Raw genomic sequence first — 15,714 nt, 5'->3', positions numbered from 1 at the left:
AATCAGCATCCGGGGCAAGGGGCAGCGCCGGCCGCAGGGGGCTGTGGGGCTGTGGGAAGGACGGGCCTGCAGGCCATTGCGCTGCCGAGGAGCCTGAGGGTGCCCCGGTGCCGGCAGGCAGGGTCGGGCCGCGTGTGCGGATCCCGGGTGCGGCGGGGGGCTCTGCTTCCCCTCGGGGCGCAGCGCGGGGATTGGCGCAGACAAGATCCGGGCGGGGGCGGGAGGCTGCCCCGCGCAAGGCATTGTGGGACCGACCGGCAAGATGGCGGACGCATTCGGGGATGAGCTGTTCAGCGTGTTTGAGGAGGACTCGGCCGCCGCCGCCTCCGGCGCCAAGAAGACTAAAGCGGCCGCCACCGAGGGCGCTCGGAGACCCGGGTGAGGGCGCGTCGGGGCCGGGCGTGCCGTGCGGCTGAGACTTGGGCCGCGTTGTGGGGCTGAGTTTCTCCTGGCTTGTCTGAGTTGCTGATACTTCTCGGGACCGGGGTGTCTGTGCAGCCTGAAGGGACGCGCCTTCCTGCGATCCCTGGCCCCGGAGCTGGAGCCAGCCTGGGTGCAGTGGGTCCTTGCGGGGCACCAGGGCCGGGGGGCAGACTCATCTGGGATGTGGTGTGGAAACCCACCTCGGTTTTCATGGTGGAGTTCCCTGGGTTGTGCCTTCAATGCAGCGTGGTCACTGCTGCCTGTAGGACACCTCATTTATTTTCTGAAAATACGTGGATAAAGCAAACTTAAAACTTACTATCTATTTATGTTACAGAAAACGATCAGAAGAAAAATCTACAGTAGCTGTGACAGGAAAGACAAAAAGAGAAGCTGAAGTCGAAAGTACTGAAGATGCCGTTTTGGGAAAGAAGCCAAAATTGGAAGACGTTGTATCAGAAGATGCCAAGTAAGTGCCCAGTTTACTATGTAGGGAAATCGTAGCAAGACATACTAGTTAGCTATATGCCGATTGTGAATAGTCGATGTAAGTAGTATTGCAATGTTTTCCTATAAAGATGAATTTGCATATGAATTTGATTTTCCATTATCTGTATAAATGAGGATGTGCTGGTAGTACAGCTTCAGCAGTGATGAGCACTGGATATGTTTGAAGTAATATTGCAGGCAGACAGGCAACTGCAGTAAGAAATATGTATTTGTGATTGTTGCGTGTGGATCAGTGGTTCTTGGTCAAAGCCATTGTGTTGATTTCAGGCATAGCAAGAGGTGAGCAATGAGGCACATGGGAGTAGGCAGGCTCCACTGAAGAACATAATTGGCTTGGAATACAGGAATAGGTATTTGACCAAGGAGACAGAAACAAGGCTCTTGAGGCATGTAAAATTATAACTGCAGCAAATATTTGGAATCTTGATTACAGACGTGCTTTTAAATTTGAGCACAAATTACAGGTATTTGACATGGAAAAGAGATTATACTTCGATTGTTGACAACTGGGGAGATAAGGCAGCTGAAGGGAAACAAGAATGCCATTTCCGTGCTTTAGGAGCTGCATGTGTCTCCTCCTTTATTTTCCAGAACTTCGTAACAGCTGATATGAGGGGTTTTGAAAACAGATTGAAGGGACAGTGCAGGCACTTTTTCTGCTTAGTGTATCTTAAGAGATTCTTGAGAACTTAGAAGCTTATGTTAGTTCAGAAAACGATTAGGAGGGTTCATGGCATAAAAATTAGTCCACAGCTGCTAAAAGCAGGTGCATACCTCATACAGGTAGAAAACTCTGCTGTTATTCAGTGTCATGACTAGTAACAGCAATACAAGTCTTGAATTTTCTTTCATTGTGTCTTGAAAAGAAGTCCCTATTTAATTAGAAAACTTGAATGTGGACAAATGTGATCTAGGTACTGTTTTGTAGTGCAAGTTTTTAATGTTTTACAAATCACAAAGCAGTAGCTAAAATAGGTTTGTACAGTAGATGTTCTTAGTCCTGATAGCAGTCTCTGCCAACTGTCCATTTCAAGTTTGTGCATCCTTTTTTTAGTGTTGCAGTAAAAGTAGAGGTGAAGTTCAACATTTCCACATTTATAAAGAAAACAGGATTTTAAAATACCTTTCTGGCTATCCTAACTTGCATGTTTTTAGTCTGACAGACCTGATGCCTCAAGTAAAGGTGCAAGCTGTGGAAACTGTTGAAGGTTGTACACATGAGGTGAGTGCAGTGAAAATGCATATGACATGTATAGGCTTGTTTAATAGAATTATGTGCATTACTGCGAGTTTAATACTATAGTTTATAGTGCTTGTATTTACTATATCGTAGAATCATTTAGGTTGGAAAATACCTGTAAGATCACCGAGTCCAACCATAAACTGGACACTGCCAAATCCACCACTAAAATGTTTCCCTAAGCACCAGACCTACATGTTTTTTAAGCACCTCCAGGAATGATGACTCCACCACTTCCCTGCGCAGCCTGTTCCAATGCCTGACAACCCTTTCTGTGAAGAATTTTTTCTTAATATCTGATGTAAACCTCCCCTGGCACAACTTGAGGCCGTTTCCTCTCATTCTATCACTTGCTACTTGGGATAGGAGACCAACACCCTCCATGCTACAACCTCCCTTCAGGTAGTTGTAGACAGTGGTATGTTCTCCCCTCAGCCTCCTTTTCTCCAGGCTAAACAGCCCCAGTTCTCTCAGCCGCTCCTTATCAGACTTGTGCTCCAGACACTCCACCAGCCTCGTTGCCCACCTCTGAACTCTCTCCAGCACCTCAGTGTCTTTCTTCTAATGGGGGACCCAAAAATGATCACAATATCATAGATACACAGAATGTCCTGAGGGACCCACAAGAATCAAGTCCAACTCCTGTCCGTGCATACAACAAGCCCCAAAACTCACAGCATGTGTCTGAGGCCATTGTCCAGTTGCTTCTTGAATATTGTCAAGTGTGGGACCATGTCTCCCTGTCTGGGGAGGTGGTCCAGTGCTCTACCACCCAAGGTGGCCTCACCAGCACTGAGTACAGTGGCATTATCACTTTTGTAGTCCTGTTGACCACACTATTCCTGATACAAGCCAGGATGCTGTTGGCCTTCTTGGCCACCTGGGCACACTGCTGGCTCATGTTCAGCCGCTGTCAATCAACACCCCCAGATCCCTCTCTGCCAGGCAGCTTTGCAGCCGCTCTTCCCCGAGCCTGTAGTGCTGCCTGGGGTTGTTTTGACCCAAGTGCAGGCACTTGGCTTTGTTGAACCTCATACAGTTGGCCTTGGCCCATCTGTCTAGCCCATCCAGTTCCTCTGTAGAGCGTTCCTACATCCAGCAGATATTTTATATTGTATTTAAGATAGAATGGACTTGTTTGAGGTTTGAGGTCTGTGCCTGGCATTGAGCATTCACAGAATGCACTTGGAAAACTACTAAGATACCTTACCAGAAGCTGTTTGAACAATCCCTGCAATAAAGTGAGTGATTGTGAAAGACTCAATGTTGTATAGACATCTGTGTTTAAAAGGTGCTGAGCACATTCTGAGTACTGGTGTTGAGGTGGAAAACCTATTAGTTGTTAAAATAGACGTGTGTTCTTTGTGCAATCTAAGTGTGCAGCATGACATTGAAATATTTTGCTATTCTGGTTCAATAATAATAGACTTCCTTATGAAACTGCCTACTGTTGAAAATTACATTTCGGTAAAAAGAGAGAAAGTTTTTTTAAATGTAAAAGCAAAATAATGAAAACTGTCCCGTTTTCAAATCATGTTAATAGACATAAATACGATTTGAAAAATGAAAAATCAGAAGTATTAATGCTGATATTAAAAAAAAATCTTTGTTCAACCAAAGGTAATTGTCACAAAGTGTTTCTGTAGAATTAAATACATACATTTTAACTTCCTTATGGTTTTGTGCTCCCTTTCTGTGCTGTCTTCCAGAACTAACTCAAGTGATTTAGAGTCACATTCAAGGACCCTGTATGATTAGACCTTTGTAATGAACTGTATATACAGTTAACAATGCAGATTTTAAAGTCCATGAATCTATATAGTCTTTATTACCTGGAGATGGAGTTTGCCATTCACTTAGTAGCTGGATGGAGCTTAAATAGAGGGAGCTTAAATATTTAGTATGGATGAATACTAGATATTGGCCAGGAACAAGAACTTTGCCTTTATAGATATGAGTAATTGCTTCTAATGTCCATTGGCCAGAAACCATCGCTGTCTTGGCCTGAAGAACTAATGTTCCATGGCAGGTGAAGCAGAAATATTAATATTTCTCACAAGGCAGTAGGGAGTGTCGGAGAAATGAGAGGAGTATTGTTGTGGGCAAGAGGATAGAGTTATTGGTGGGAAAAGCTCATGAGAAAAAGGAAGGAAGCCTTGAGATATGAGCTCATAGAAACAGGAAATCAGAAATTCAAATCCGTTTTCGTGCACTTTACATCTCCTCCCCAGGTCTTCATAGCTTGCCATGTCAAAATGGACACTAGAGAATTTTGCAGCTGTTTTTGTTTAAATTGTATTTTATAGGTTGCACTTCCAGCAGATGAAGACTTCACGGGTCTGAAGCCAAGAACTGGAAAAGCTGCAAAAGTATGTGATAGATTGCATTTATTTTTCTTTTTGTGTACGCTTTTGGCAGTAGCCAAGGGTAGAGGGAAGAATCATGTATTTTGTCAGTAAGGCTTGGAAAAGAGTATCTTGAAATGATATCCAGTCGTAAGAAAGACTGTGTTTCTGTAAATGAAATTTGGTAGAATAAAATTCTGTGGTTGAATAGAGTGGGTAGCCTGTTGTGATTTCAGTACTATTCTACAACATCAGGCAGTGGCTTCAGCTGTATGGTGTAGTTTCCTCTTCCTAAATTAGTAAATTAGAGAAAATTTAGTTCATCAAGGCAAGCTTTTTATTTGATACGACAAGAAGACATAAGGAAAGATCTTATTTATGATATTAGATAAAAATCTTTGAATACAAAGTAATTGCAAAATACGGGGTTAAAATTGATTGAAGTTACAAATATCTACAGGATTTAATTTCTGCCTGTAATTTGCATGCTAAATCAGTCACAAAATTAATTACATGTAAGTAACAATCTGTGTTAAAAATAAGTAATGTTTTTGCTTTCTTTTTTTTTTTTTTTTTTTAGGAATATCCATTTATTCTTGATGCATTTCAGAGAGAAGCTATTCTTTGTGTAGATAATAACCAGTCTGTGTTAGTGTCAGCTCATACATCAGCTGGTAAAACTGTTTGTGCAGAGTAAGTTATTCTCTGACCTGCTCTAATAAGGGAATGGTGTGGTATTTGTTTTGTCTTTTTGTTGAACCATTTGTAGCTGTTGTCTCTGTTTCTTGATTCAAACTTTGGATCATCATCATTGCTAAAATTGAATTGACTACTCTTGAATATAAAAATTACTTCTGTAATCTTGTTTAGTGGGTACATTTTATTTTTAAGCAATCTGGTTTTCTTGAGATGCTTTGTATAGAAAAGAAAACTTTCTGCATTTATAGGAGTTTGAAAAAAAAACAACCCTTTGTTTGCTAGACCCTGTCTATGACTGATAAGGAGCTACTTCTGTCTTTGCTTTGTTCGAAGCACTGGTTTGATTTAATTTGCAACTTGGTGTTTATCTGGCAAGAAGTGTTTAAAATATAGTGTTTTTGTCAGGGTTTGATCTGATGGTGGAATGGCTTTGCTGACATGAGGTGAGAAGTGAGATGTACATGTGGATAAATTAGAGCATGGGTTCAAGTAATAAGTTTATCATGGGATGCTGACAATTGGATTTTTAGCTTAAACTAGAAAAAAAAGTCTGTTAACTTCTTGTCAGTGATTTGTTGCTCTCCAAAGAGGCATACGTAGATAAGATTGCACTGAGCTTAATAATCTAGATATTAAATAGTTGATGTAATTCTCTTTGTGTTCTGAATTGTATATTTTATTTTATTTTTTTAAGCAGAAGATTAGAGGAAAGTAATATGCTCTCAGTGTCTACCTGACAACTTTTATATGTATGATGTTTTAATACAGGTATGCAATTGCCCTGGCTTTGAGGGAGAAGCAGCGTGTGATATTTACAAGTCCAATTAAAGCTTTGAGTAATCAGAAGTACCGTGAGATGTATGAAGAATTTCAGGATGTTGGTTTGATGACTGGGGATGTCACCATTAATCCTACTGCTTCTTGTCTGGTAATGACAACTGAGGTAAGATCAGACATTAATTCTTGATCTCTCTGTGTTTTCTTGTGCCTTTGTTTGACTGAACAGATCCGATACTAAAAAATCAAAGTTATCACAATGAGCCCAGTTAGGGTAGAAAATACTTTAAAGTTCAGTATGTCTCTGTTTAACATTTTAACTTTTGGTTGTTGAAAAAGTTAAGTAGATCTGTGTAAATTCATGCTTTTGGACTGTGACGCAGGAGCTTTCATTCTCACGTGGAGAAAGGCAGAACTTAATTTCCTGAGTGCTTGAGACATGGAGTTCTCTTTGGGTAGGTGTAAAATGCCGCAAATCAGTCAGACTTACTGGATCGTGTAGGGTCAGTATTTAGTTCTAGGGAACAAAATAGGGAGAAGAAAATCTGTGAGTGGTAGTTGAATGGTTCATGCTAGATGCTAGTACTCCAGCAACATATAGATTTTCACCTTTGGTAACAAAGTACTGTTGGTACAGTTTTGCCGTATTTCAGGTGTAGAAATTTGTCCAGCCATGAATTGGAATTTTCCTGTTTCTGTCTTTATACCTTAAAGAAGTTAAGAGTCTTATGGAGAAAACTCTAGTAGGAAAAGTTTGTGGTAGAGAGACAGGATGGCCTGATTTCTGACAAAAGATTTCCTCTTTGTCATGGGGATGTTATCTGTTAGGATGAGGGAAGAAGGCGGCTTGGCAGAAGTAGATCTGTAGGCCTGTTACAAGTATACTGTCACACAGAGGCTGAGAGAAAGGTAATGTTTTTTGTTTCATGTTCCTATGGTGTTCTTGAAGGGAAACCAGTTCATCTCATATTACGAGATTTGTTAGATTGGAATCAACCTGTAAAGTGTTCTCCCAGCTGATCTTTAAATACTTTCAAATTTTGTGCAAAATAAAATTTCATATTGCCATGCAAATGTGAACCAAAGATTCTGGCAGTTTCTTACTGACATCTCTGTAATATGTGACTGTTATTTCACGTGATGGATCTCTTTTTTTTTTTTCCTTTTCTAGATTTTGAGAAGTATGCTCTACAGAGGTTCTGAGGTTATGCGAGAAGTCGCATGGGTTATTTTTGATGAAATCCACTACATGAGAGATTCAGGTATCCTCTATCTACAGTTTTTATTTTCAAGAAATATTTTTTTTCCTTTTCCCAAAAACAAATTGTCTTTCAAAGAATTAAATCTTTATTCTCTCTCTTAAAATCAGCCATATTTGTGCATAAATCATTCAGAATTTGTTTTCTGCTGAATGTATATGAGATACTGTGTGTTGTCTGCATTTTCTTTGCCAAGGCAAAAGCCACTTTGAGGGCTTTGGTATGTTTGATATACCACATTTGTGGAGGGAAGGCATTTGTTAGTTTTTGTTTTATTCTGTCTTTAAGCTTCCTGTTCTTTGGCTTCAGAGCTGAAAAACAGGGTTTAATCACATGGATTTCTCATGTTTTTTCCATTTTCAGAACGTGGTGTGGTTTGGGAAGAAACAATTATTTTGCTCCCTGACAATGTTCATTATGTGTTCCTTTCTGCAACTATTCCAAATGCACGTCAGTTTGCTGAATGGATCTGCCATCTTCACAAACAGGTAATGTTTCTGATGTGGTATACCTCCATCCTTGTTGTCTTGTGGCACAATACTGCCTCTGGTTGATGAGAGCTGAGCGTCTCTTTGGTCATCGTATTTCTTATAAATGATGGTATAGATCACTCCTGGCTTTTCTTGTTGTACTGCTAGCTTTTGCAGCTATACTGGCTGTTGCTTCTGTGCAGCAACATTAAAACTGTTTCTTTGAAGTTTATTTTCCACTCTTACTTTGACACCAGCTTGATTTCGACAAATATTATAAATTATGAAGCATGGTTAGCATACTATGGTTTTCAGAAGACTGATAGACAGGAGACTGTTTGGAGGATCTATCTGAAAGAACAAAAAAGGCCATGCAGAAATCAGAAGTAAATCACAAATCCGTAGGAAACAACTATATGTATATACAAACAAAGTGAGAAAAGAAGAATGTAAGAAATCTGTCCTGTCCCATAACCATTGGTTTTAATTTATTCTGTTTTTTAAGAGGTGCTTTTGCAGAAAATATTATGGTAATTAGAATTGGGAACTTAATATCCACAAGGGGTTGGTATGATTTTTAAAATACCCCAGAAACTGATTCTTACGTTGTTTGTGATGAAGGGAGCTTGATATAAGAGATATCTATCTAAGCTTGGCACAAAACCTTGACTTTGTTTTGCAGAACAGTAGACACTGATGTTTTTTTAAAGCAGATTTATGTAATATTTAATGTTGTAAAGGAAGTGTTTATGTTTTTCCTACCAAGCTTTTGCCATGCATTAAAACCATAAATGTTTTTTAAAGTTTACTGTGTACCTTTTTTAGGAGAGTTAAGAGACACTGTGTTTTTTTTTCAATGAAACATAAATTAACACTTTTTCTTTGGTTTTAAAAGGTGTTAGGATTTGGAGTCTGTGTAATAATACAGAAGGAAATATTACCTGTTGTCCTTGTGTTCACGAGAAAGAATTTTTGTAGCCAACTTGTGTTCCTCTAAAGGATTTGCAAACTTCCATTTTTCTTAAGCAACATCAGTACAAAATCCATATTCAGAAAATAAGATTTGTTGTCTTAGTTTCTGTATACTTTCTGGCTTTTAAGAAGATGTGTTTTAATAGTAACGTGTTGGATTTTCCTTCAGGCAAATGTTTTTACAATGCAATTAGAAACATTTAATGTTTATGTGTATGCTGTTCTTTCTTTATAGCCTTGCCATGTGATTTACACTGACTATCGACCCACACCACTGCAGCATTATATATTCCCAGCGGGAGGAGATGGACTGCATCTAGTTGTTGATGAAAATGTAAGCAATATTCAATTTTTTTGAAAGATCTTTTTCCTTGCCTATCAGTCATGAGGTTGATCTCTTGCAAAATCTGGATTAGCTGTACAAAGGATGTTAGTGTTAAAATGAAGTACAAACAGGTAACAGTGATCTCTGAATTGGTGACAGATTTTCGGAGTCTTATAGGAGAGATTGGGTTTGTTATCGTAAGTCATGTAGTCAGTTGAGTAATACTTTGCTGGGATGTCTTAAGTTCCCTCATCCTTGCTTTTTTTTTCCAAAGTGCGTGCTGCTTTTTGTAAATTTGCGAAGTAGATGATGTTTCGCGTACTATTTCTCACTCAAAAGAAAATGTAGTGACGTTTAAATTTTACTTTGGTTGAGCGGGCAAAGTACCTTTCTGTCTTGAGGTGATTTTGAAGTAATGACTGGTTTAAAATTCATCATTGGCTTGCACAGCAGTAGCCAATGCCATAAACAGTTGTACTGCACTTGAAGCTAGGTCTTCATTGGACAGTGTAGTTTCCTGTAGACATTTCTTAAAGTCAAGTCATTGTGTCATTAGACAGGTCTTGTGTGGTTGATGGTCTGGTGAATAGAACAATGAGCAATAACTTGAGAGAGACCAATGTAATTCTGAGCTGTGCTACTGACCTAGTAAACTCACTTGCCAGCTTATGCATTGTTTTTGTCCTTCTGCCTCCAAATATGGGGTAATGGTACTGGCTACGCAAAGCAAGAACAATTTTTAAGTTGGATATTTAAGAAGTAATAGCTTACAAATGTTTTGTTTTGTGTCTAGGGAGATTTCAGAGAAGATAATTTTAATACAGCAATGCAAGTGCTTAGAGATGCAGGTGACTTGGCAAAAGGGGATCAGAAAGGCAGGAAAGGAGGAACGAAAGGTGAGTTTGAATCCCATTCTAAGGTAACTTGTGTAATACAGCAAAATTATATGCAAGTTGTGCTTGTGTCTCAGTTATTCCATAAGATACTTTTTTTTCCTAAAATTACATTTAAAAGAACATAATCTCTTTGCAGGTCCATCAAATGTTTTTAAGATTGTGAAGATGATCATGGAAAGGAATTTCCAACCTGTGATTATTTTCAGCTTCAGTAAGAAAGACTGTGAAGCCTATGCACTTCAGATGACAAAGTTAGATTTCAATACAGGTACAGATAAATTAAACATAGTTTTTTTCACAATTGTAGTTTGGTGTGAAAAGTCACTCTGGCTAGATGTAAAAACAAATGAAAAATATGCATTACTTTTTACTGTGCCAGTACATCAGGCTATTTTTGGTAGGAAACTATAGGTGCACAAAGAGTACTTGGCCGTCACAATATTGAAGTGTTTATGTATTTTTAGCTTTCTTTTTCTCCAAAATGCTGTTCACTGTAATAACAGCACAAGAGTATCTATAATGGGAGAAGACTGATCAAAACAAATACTTCTTCCAAAATTTCCACATTTCGTCCGTAAGAAAAATCGCTATTCTCTCAAAGTCAAAACAAGTGTATAACAAGCCACTAGGCTGATCTTTCTCAAGTAGTCTGTGCAGTTTTCTTTCTTTGCTTCCTCCCTTTTCTTCTCAGATTAAAACCCAAAAGGTAAACAAAGAAGATTTTTTAAAATTTTATCATAAGATGAAGTTTGGAAAGTAAGTTCATAGCTTCTCGGAATGGTAACAAAAATCAGGAATTTATTGTGAATCAACGTATCATTTCATGTCTGTGTACTGTTCAGGGTTTTTGCTTGCTTGCTTTCTTCAGTCTTTGTGCGTTCTGGTTCAGTGTTGCAAAACAATGCAATAATTTCTGTCAGATAATGTAAGTATATGCACAAGTGCAGAGGTGCATTTTTAGTTATTTCAGTTATACCTTTGAATAGATGTTATTGATATTTGTACTACTCTAGTACAAAGGGTGTAAACTTTGAGGATTTTGAGAAATGGAGAACAGGAAGAGCCCCTCTGTCCATGCTGACAGGGATTAGTAGGTAGAACAGAAGCAGGGAGAGGTTTATTAAAGTAGACAGAAAGTACAAAAAACTGAGAAATCACAAGGTTGGAAATAGCTGAAGTTTGGATTACTCTGCCAGTTTTTTTTCTGTTTTCCTTTTCCCTGACATCTACTTCTGATTCCTGTTAGGCTTCTTCAGGCTCGTAATTCAAGTCTTGGTTGTCTGACCCCGTGTGGGTGGTTTTGTATAGACTTTACAGTCTTCCACGCTATTTTTATTGTAAACTTTTGTAAATAATAGAATGTGGTAACATTTTATTTACATATGGTATTATCCTCCTAGATTTTGTAATAACTTACAAATTGCCTTCTTAGATGAAGAAAAAAAGATGGTTGAAGAAGTGTTCAATAATGCAATTGATTGTCTGTCAGATGAAGACAAAAAGCTTCCTCAGGTGAGTGGAGATTGAATAGGGGTAGCTCCTCTCCTGTTTCGTGCAGCTTTTGAGGCGGTGGGTCTTAGTAGTGGGTACACAAATCATAAACTGTATATTCTCATTCATCTTTCTGAGTTTTAATCTCTCTCGTGTTGCTTCTTGTTATTGTGAAATATGGCTGAGTGATTAGGATTCCTTCCCTTTGTGATTCCAGCAAATGACATATGCCAAAAATAACCATGGGTTTGACTTCTCTTCTGATTATGTTTTTAAGTAAACATAAGGGCTTATAAGGAGATCTATCTGGATTAAAACTGTCTGTAAGTAGTTCAAATGAGAGTGCAGCATGGACTTTATCAGGTATTAACTGCTGAGCCTTTCAAAAAGTTGCACTGATGTATCAGCATTCTAGTTTATTGTATGACGACTGAGCATAGTTACCGTGTTTACTATGGGGAAGATACAAGCTCCTAAATGGACAGACTATTATAGGATTCAGTACTTTTGTAACAAACACTAAAACTCATTTCTTTCTGCCCCCCTCTTTCCTTTATTTGTTTGTGCCCATCATTTCTTAATGTAGTGATCTTGTAGTTATGGCAGTTTCTTCTTGAGAAAAACAGCCCTATTAATTTTTGTCCATGCCTACTTGTTTTGGATTCCACATACCTTTTTTTTTGTGAACTTGAGAAAAATGGAAAATAGGAATACAATATATAAGGTCTTATTTGCTGGGTTTTTTTGTAAGCTTGTAACAGTGGCATTATATCCAAGTAATCTGTTTTGCTCTCTGTGTACAGTGGTATCTTGAAAGCATACTATCAGAATAAGTTCTGAGGTAGTAACTAAGTGTTAATAGATTGTTAATGAGAGTCTTTGTTTTCAAAGAAAAAAAAGCAGAGACAAAGCTAAATTTATCTAGGTGTTTGTTTGAAGCATAATGCTTTTAGAATTTAAGAGGTGAATTCAGTCATTTTCAGCCTGAATTTCTTTGTATTGCTCTCATAGGTGCTTTGTCACTGTTTTACAGCATGTATCAATAAGTTGAATGACTGCAACTAAAACTGAAACAAAACATCTTATGCATACTAGGATCACTTTTCCTAAAAATGATTTTAAATGAGGCATTTTTTTTCAATAGAGGAAATTTAAATACTAACTGCATGTGCAGATTAGGGCATAGCTTTGCAGTCGGCCTAACCCAATGTAAGACTAATCTGCTGAAAAGATTGGCCTGTGGCTTTACCCCTCATATTATTCCTAATTCTAACCCGAAAATAATATTTAAGGGATATTTGTTGTATTTAAAAACAAAAAAATAGTGAAATACGTTAACACTAGGGGCAATGTTGAGGTTTTCCATACAGGTCTTCTCTTTTAGTAACAAATATTAACATTTGCTTACTGGTCTTTATATGTTTCTTTCCAGGTTGAGCATGTACTTCCTCTTCTGAAGCGAGGAATTGGTATCCATCATGGCGGTCTGCTTCCTATCTTAAAAGAGACCATAGAAATTCTTTTCTCTGAGGGCCTAATAAAGGTATATATTTCATGTCCGTATGTAGGTTTTTCTCTATTGTGAATACAGAGCCAGTAACTCCGAGGAACTGAGAAGTATGTCTTAGCTCAGAAGTACACTAGTGTTATAGTGGAGATCTGCTCCTTGACTGAAAAAGGTGGAAGATTCATAGCACATTCCAAACTAAAAATTGCTTTGTGGTTTGAGTGTAACTCTATGCAGGAAGCCTGAGTGTTAGTACTTACAAAAATTTTTTTGAACATTATATGGACCAGTAAATAGGTAATTTTAAAAAGAGGTACCCCATTCTGTGGGTCTTCGTATGGGGTTCTACAAATGCACACAGCACCTCTGGAAGCTGGTAGCTGTTCCAGTGGCACAGGCTAATTGGTGTAATTGGCTGCAAGTCCCTTTTCTTGAGAAATATAAATATTTGCATAAATGCCTCCATCTTTATCTGAAAAAAAACCAATTCTTGAAGCTGGGTTTGTTTTCTTTTTTTTTCTGTCTTTAAGGAAATGTTTGTAGTCTTTAATATTTTGCCTTAGCTGTCTTAGTGCACAATTGCAGCTCTACTTTTAAGTATACTACCTATTATTCTAAAATATTTAAACTTAGTTGTCTAACTTTAACATTTTCTTCAACCGCATTATGATACATTTTGCTCCTATAAATGACAGTAAACGTTTATCAAGCTGTTTGTTGGTTGCTCTAAGGGATGTACATTCAGAAAAATCTAACCTTAAATGTAAGTTATGTTTTTTTTTGGGTAGCTAACTACTGTTTTCTTCTTGGAAACTTCAAATGTCGAAATTAACTATTATTTTTCATTAATATAATTTGCACTCCCTTGTGTTTTATTTTAGGATCTTTCACATGGTCCCATCTAACTAGTTTTCATCTTTTCTCAGGGAAATAAGGGAAGGGGGAAAGAATGGGTTTTGTCCAGTTTTCAAATACTGAATGCGCATATATTCCTATGCTGACTGTACATAAGTAGTAAAATCTGAAGAAGTTTTGTGTAGCAATATCTGACTATTTGCACAGTTGCTTAAGAGCCTTTGTTTTAGCTTGCTAAACTTCAGTCTGTTTATTTAGGCCTTATTTGCAACAGAGACTTTTGCTATGGGAATTAATATGCCAGCCAGGACTGTGCTATTTACAAGTGCCAGTAAATTTGATGGAAAAGATTTCCGATGGGTAAGTGAAAAACAGGCTCTGTAGAGTAACTTAATTGCATTGTATAAACCTTATTAGGATTAAATATTCTCTTGATGTATAAACTTCAATGTAGTAGAAAATATTTTTTTCTTTCAAGAATATTTCCTTGTTCACTGATCCATTTATAATCAGTGTACAAATTCCTGAAGACAAGATACCTCAGATTAGGCATGAAATTAATTATTTTAATGGATACAGCAGAACAGCATCAAACACAGATTGGCAGTGGACATTGGATTAGGCTAAGACTTCTGCAGAACTTGTCCAAAACTGTGAGACTCAACTATTTTCTTTTGTCTCAGAGGAATGTGGAGAACAAGTGGGCTCAGTACTGTATCATAACAATCAGTAAACTTAGGTTTTGACAGAGATAATTTACCTCAGGAGAGTATTGATCTATTATAGCAGAGTATTTTGGGTAGCCCACAGAAAGACTGAGATGTGCGGAGGGAAAGACGGTTTCATAAACAGCTGTGAAATAAATATTTGAAAGTTTTAAATGTTAAAGCCAGGTATGTGATTCATGTGTAAATAATAATAAAGGTGTACAAGTCTTTACAGGAAAACTGTAAATTAATGTTATTGTTCATCTTTCAGAGTTGTGAAAATTGTAGTAAACGAGAGAACTGACTTACCATGTGCATTATGAAGTAAACATCTCTTCAGTCTTAGTTTGGGCTGTTCAGTTTCATGATTCATTCAGTCTGATTGCTTGTCCTTTATGACGTGTGAGAATTAGCTACCTTTGAGCTATCATATGTGTGGAACTCTTGTTTTTAAAATGGTTCAGCACAGTTTCCTTGAGTAGTTTTTGAGATCTGACTTAAAGTGAAACTCAGGAAGTTGTTAGAAATGCAGGTTCCACAAATGACAAAACCCCTGTTTTTAACTCACTGTCTCATATGGAACCAGTTATAGGTGGCTCTTGTCCATGTCTCAGTTCCTTATAATGTCTTCAGTTTCAGTTGGTAGGCATAGAAATGCTGTTCTTGCTTGGTATGTTAGTATTTCAGTATTACATTTGAATAATTTGGATGGTACGATACATTATTTGAAGGATGGTGAAGATGCATTATCGTATGTTGAAAGTGTGTTATATTTTAATAATCTCTAGCATGCCCAGTGACCTTCCATCACATAAGACATTGGAAAAATGTGTTTTTGTGCTCATTAAGATGATACGCCATTACTTACGCTGCTGATATACATTATTCATAGTCATGAAATTATATTTTATTAGCTTAGTGATCATTTATGGGTAATGAATTCAAGCTATGAAAAGTTCACATCTTGGATAACTCTTTTGCTAATTTTTATATATTGTGGTCATCTACTGTATAATTGTAAAACATCACTTTATATGTTCTTGCTATTTTTCTGATGTTTGATAATTTTTTTTCTTTTTCTTGTTTTATCCTAGATATCCTCAGGTGAATACATTCAAATGTCAGGTCGTGCAGGCCGCCGAGGTATGGATGACAGAGGAATAGTAATTCTTATGGTGGATGAAAAGATGAGTCCAACAATTGGCAAGCAGCTTTTGAAGGTAGGACAGAGGTTAACA

General features: G+C 37.7%; 1 protein-coding gene across 2 annotated transcripts in view; it reads left to right on the top strand.

The window, feature by feature from the left end:
* The first annotated feature begins 23 nt into the window (after positions 1-23).
* MTREX (Mtr4 exosome RNA helicase) overlaps positions 24-15,714 on the top strand; it is a 46,176-nt gene continuing 30,485 nt past the window's right edge. Inside the window, exons 1-15 of one of the 2 annotated variants that reach the window (XM_071802043.1) lie at positions 24-378; positions 761-892; positions 2,089-2,155; positions 4,480-4,542; positions 5,099-5,211; positions 5,986-6,160; positions 7,166-7,256; positions 7,617-7,741; positions 8,931-9,029; positions 9,814-9,916; positions 10,053-10,184; positions 11,349-11,428; positions 12,840-12,950; positions 14,028-14,129; positions 15,571-15,696. In XM_071802043.1, coding sequence (XP_071658144.1) covers positions 263-378; positions 761-892; positions 2,089-2,155; positions 4,480-4,542; positions 5,099-5,211; positions 5,986-6,160; positions 7,166-7,256; positions 7,617-7,741; positions 8,931-9,029; positions 9,814-9,916; positions 10,053-10,184; positions 11,349-11,428; positions 12,840-12,950; positions 14,028-14,129; positions 15,571-15,696 — 1,635 coding nt within the window. In that variant the 5' untranslated portion in view covers positions 24-262. The remainder of the gene's footprint in view (positions 379-760; positions 893-2,088; positions 2,156-4,479; positions 4,543-5,098; positions 5,212-5,985; positions 6,161-7,165; positions 7,257-7,616; positions 7,742-8,930; positions 9,030-9,813; positions 9,917-10,052; positions 10,185-11,348; positions 11,429-12,839; positions 12,951-14,027; positions 14,130-15,570; positions 15,697-15,714) is intronic. The other variant, XM_065860382.2, reaches the window with a different exon arrangement.

This window comes from Patagioenas fasciata, chromosome Z (genome assembly GCF_037038585.1).
Source record: "Patagioenas fasciata isolate bPatFas1 chromosome Z, bPatFas1.hap1, whole genome shotgun sequence".
NCBI classification, from domain to species: Eukaryota; Metazoa; Chordata; class Aves; order Columbiformes; family Columbidae; genus Patagioenas; species Patagioenas fasciata.
Note: the sequence above shows the minus strand (reverse complement) of the source record. Positions and strands in the feature narration are given on the sequence as shown.